The sequence below is a fragment of the Crocuta crocuta genome, unplaced genomic scaffold (assembly GCF_008692635.1).
Source record: "Crocuta crocuta isolate KB4526 unplaced genomic scaffold, BGI_CrCroc_1.0 scaffold112, whole genome shotgun sequence".
Taxonomy (NCBI): Eukaryota; Metazoa; Chordata; class Mammalia; order Carnivora; family Hyaenidae; genus Crocuta; species Crocuta crocuta.
This window is the reverse complement of record NW_027528818.1, coordinates 4,870,734-4,875,066: the sequence shown is the minus strand read 5'-3', so window position 1 is coordinate 4,875,066 and position 4,333 is coordinate 4,870,734. Positions and strand designations below refer to the sequence as shown.

The 4,333-nt window shown below is 40.1% G+C and overlaps 1 protein-coding gene across 7 annotated transcripts in view; it reads left to right on the top strand.

Annotated features, from left to right (window-relative positions):
• The first annotated feature begins 618 nt into the window (after positions 1-618).
• The window catches only part of ELMOD2 (ELMO domain containing 2), a 29,127-nt gene continuing 25,412 nt past the window's right edge, over positions 619-4,333 (top strand). The window contains exons 1-4 of one of the 7 annotated variants that reach the window (XM_077755943.1): positions 619-773; positions 1,795-1,819; positions 1,916-2,063; positions 3,971-3,999. In XM_077755943.1, coding sequence (XP_077612069.1) covers positions 1,922-2,063; positions 3,971-3,999 — 171 coding nt within the window. In that variant the 5' untranslated portion in view covers positions 619-773; positions 1,795-1,819; positions 1,916-1,921. Of the gene's footprint in view, positions 774-824; positions 1,324-1,378; positions 1,659-1,794; positions 1,820-1,915; positions 2,064-3,970; positions 4,000-4,333 lie in introns of those variants that run through there. The other 6 variants (XM_077755944.1, XM_077755942.1, XM_077755945.1 and 3 more) reach the window with 6 other exon arrangements.

Here is a 4,333-nt window from a genome sequence, read left to right as displayed (position 1 = left end):
CCTTTGTCCTTTCTCCTCCAGCCACACTGGCCTTCTTGCTATTCCTCCACTTTATGACGTATGCTCCTGGCTTAGGGCCTTTGCACTTAACATTTCTAGTGCCTGGAATATTCCTCCATAGAAACTCTTCAGGTTTAGGATAAGTTTCAAATTTCTTTTCTCCACATATAGAACTCTCCCTTTTTGGCATGTATTAGCCATGGGCAGGTCACTAAATGTAAATCCTGTTTCCTCATCTATAAACTAGGACTATTAATAAGGATTACTAATAATTACTTCGCAAGATTAAGGTTACATGTAGGTGAAAGCGCTTTTGTAACCTAGGTGTTCTGAAAGTTACCGAAAGTACGCGTTTCTTCCGTGCTTGGAGTACACAGTTTCAATCAGCGGAAATGATCGGTTTAAGGCCCAAAAGACCTCCAAAGCTGCACTTTGAGACCAACCTTTGGCCCTGGACTTGGCTGCAGGTAGCCGTTGCCAGGGAAACCGTTGGGCGTCCGTACAATACGAGCACGCACGCCGGCGAGTCAGCGCTACCTCTTTTACCGCTCGCAATTGGCGGAGCTCGGACCAATCGTAGTGGCCGGAGGGGCGGGGGAGGAGGCGGGCAGGGTCCCGGGAAAGGCGTTCTCGCGGCCTCGCTCCCCCACTTCCGGGTCGCGGTGCTTGCAGGGAGCGCTCCGCGAGTAGCGTCGTTTCCGTTGCCGGCTGTTTGCAGTTGGGGAAACCGAGGCAGCTCCAGCTTTCCCCCCTAGTTCTTCCGCTCCTGTGAGGTGGCTGCTGTTTCTTTTCCTCTCGCCCCGCGCTGCTTCGGTGCGGCTGCGCTGAGGGCGCGCGGGCTGGTTGAGCCCCTCGGTGTCCTAAGGAAAACCGTGGGGTGCCCAGGCCGGCGGGGCTTTGTGCGAGCCGTACCTTCCCGCTCGCGGCCAGCGCGCGACCTGGGCTCGGCCAGGCTCCGGAAGGGGGGGCTCCGCGCAGCCACTCCCCGAGGTCTGGGGAGCTCAGGCGCCTCGAGGCTTGTGTTCCCAGCGCTTGGCAGTTCCCGTTTCTTTTGTCCTATTGAGCGCGGGCTAGATAGAGTCATTTTAGAGTAACAGTTCAGCCGATCTCTGATGATGGGCGCTGCTTCTGCACTGGCCTGCGGGGATTTCAGATTTGACAGTCCCTCAGACCGTAGTCTAGAGATGATGTCTCTTGGGGAGTGTTGAAGGCAGGAAGGAGATAAGCGTTTTTATTTTAAAGTAACTACTCACTTGTAGTCCCTCCCACCCCTGCTTCATTTAGGAGCGCAAGATTTTTCTAATGGCATAAAGATTCGATTTGGTGAGGGTGTAGTTTTTTACTATTCTTATTATTTCTGCCCTTCACCTGTTGAATGAAAACCAACAATTATTAGCCAGGGTGTGATCGACTTTGTGCTCAACTTCTATACTTTAGTTTGTAAGCCATATGTAATGTTTTTTGCTGGAACCTCCTGACTGTGGGACAGATGTAACTGGAATTATACACAGGGGTTAAAAGAACTCTTCTTTATACAAACAGTTCAGATATAAGGCATATTTGATTGAATTGTTGCTAAGTTGGGTCCCTTTGGTTCTTGAACTGTTGAGCCCCATTCTCAAAGATGAGAACATAGGGAACTGAGAACTTGAATCTAAGTAAGTAGTTTGATTTTTACAGTTAATTCCTAAAAAGGTGATAAATTGGCTTTGGACCATCCATTATTTAATTGATCTAAATGGTATTTATTACATCTGTGATTGTTTTCTTACATGCCTGAATACTGCTACAAAGGAGACCCAGTAGGATAACATCATAGGTATAATTTGGGATATGATGAGTTGGATAAACTGTACATTTTTTTCCCATTTTAAAATCTAAGGTCATTAAATCTGTCATATATTTCCTTCCCCAGGAAAAAATGTTTATTTCTTTATGGGAGTTCTTCTATGGGCACTTTTTTCGATTTTGGATGAAATGGCTCTTACGACAGATGACGGGAAAGTGTGAATTGCAGCGAATTTTTGATACCTATGTAGGTGCACAAAGGACACACAGGATAGGTAATGTTATTTGAAAAAGGGTGATTAAGTAACTGAAGATTTTTTTTCTCATATTCATAGTGATATTCATTATGTATCCTGATCAAAAACCTTAGTTTTTCAATCTTTGAAATCTAGCTTTGTATGATTCCAGCTCTAAAACTATACTACGATTTTATGGAAAAAGAAACATTATTATTTAATTCCACATCTCTGCAAAGAATGATCTTCTCTGGCTCGTAAAATTGATCAGTTATATGTTAGATTATAGTTGCAACCTATTTTCCAGAGCAAAATGTGTATATTTCTATGCCCTTTGAAATTTTTACTTAACTGGTGGGGAAGACTGAGTGTCGGAATCTTTATAGTCAGCATCTTTCATCAGTCCTTTAGTGGCTTACGTAATTCACAAAAGAACAGTAAAGGTATCAAGTGGTCCCTGGTAAAGATTATTGCACTCAAAGTCTGCACTGTCCAGTGTTGTAGCCAGCAGCCACATGTGGTCATTGAGCCCTTGAAATGTGATTACTCTGAATTAAGATGTGCAGAAATATATAATATACACTGGGTTTCAGAGGCTTTATATGAAAAAGGAATATAGAAAAATCTCAATAATTGTTTATGTTATATGTTGAAATGATATTTTGGATTTTTTGGGTTAAAATATATAAAATTTTATGTGTTTCTATGATTCTAATGTGGCTACTGAAAATTTTTTAAAGCATACATGTGGCTCACATTTTGGCTTGCATTATATTTCTGTTGAACAGTGGTGCTCTTATTACCTTGGAAAATTCATCAGCTTTCAATGCTTAATTGAAAATATTGCTTTAAATTAGAACACAGAGGAGTGAGAAATATGGTTGAGGTCATCACTCTTTGACCAGAGTAAGTGAGACCAGGAATTGGTTATAGTCCATGTTCACTGTGTTAAAGGGAAAAATCATGACTTAACCAAATCCTCCTTTATGTTAAACAAGCATGCTTTGACCTAGAAATCCACCCCTGTGATATCTGGGGGGTGGGTGTTTGTATCCAAGGCAATTTGGAAAGAATGAGAGATATTAGGAGGGAGTAAACCTCAGGGCAGCTGGATGATTGAAGTTTAATTACTTCCTTAGTTTTTTCACAATTTTGTGGCTGACTTCAATTACTGCCTGCCCTTTTGATTGCCCTTTTGGCTGCTCTAAGAAGAACAAAGTACCTCTTGATAAGAAATCTTAACAGTAATGGTTTATGTTTTGTAGTATGGGGGAAGAACATATTAAGGCATTAATTTGTAGCAAAACTATTTGTTTTGAAGTTTTCAAATTGCTGAGAATAAAGAGACTGTTAGTACATGTACCAGAAAAAATGTTCAATAGTCCAGTAAAAATGTTCTAGTCATTCTTGAAACAAAAGACAAGAATGGAGAAGCTATTTTCTTATTTGTCTATTAGAGGATAGTTAGCCAAATCATCTAAGTCTCTTTGTTTTTGCTCCTTTGTAGTTGTATGATTCATGTGCTAGCTCCTCAAATCTAAATGCTTACACCATAAGACTAACAAATGAAAAAAAATGTAGTAGAGAGCACTTTCCTTATGTATTATTTAGTTGAGTTTCTAGGACCCGAGCTATTGTGAGGCAGCCACGAATGAATTTGCTGTGGTTAGTAGGCACTTGGGGGTTTGCATAGAAACAGACGGCCCTGGGGAAATTAGGACAGTCTCACCTCTTTGGCTCTGGTGTGTTATGTTGGGTTGAGGGTCTTGGAATCATATAGTTCTCTATAAGGATAAAATTTTCAAATGTTTCCTGTGTTATTCATGTAGAAATTATATCTTCTAAACTATTAACTTATTACTGGCTTGATAGTTATACTATTTTTTATAGAGTAATTCACAGCCAGCATTTAAGTGGTAACATTCTTTTTTTTTTCTTTATTTCAGAAAATTCCTTGACGTACTCTAAGAATAAGGTAGGATTATATCAAGGTGGTAATTCTAGAAAACTTTTTCTTTAAGAAAATTATTTATTTTAGAATTTAGAATTAACTATTTTTAATGTTCTGCTAAAAAAGTCTGCCATAAAGAGAATTGCATGAAATTTCCCACTTTAAAAGTAATATCTCACAGTTGTAAGATTGAGCCCCCTGTGAGTCTCCTCGTTGGCCTGAAGCCTACTTAATATTCTCTCTTTCCCTCTCCCTCTGGCCTTCCCTTGCTCACATCCTCTCTTTCAAAAAAAAAAAAAAAAAAAAAAAAAATGTTTTTTTTTTTTGAAAATTTATTTTTTTTATGGTGCTTTTTAGT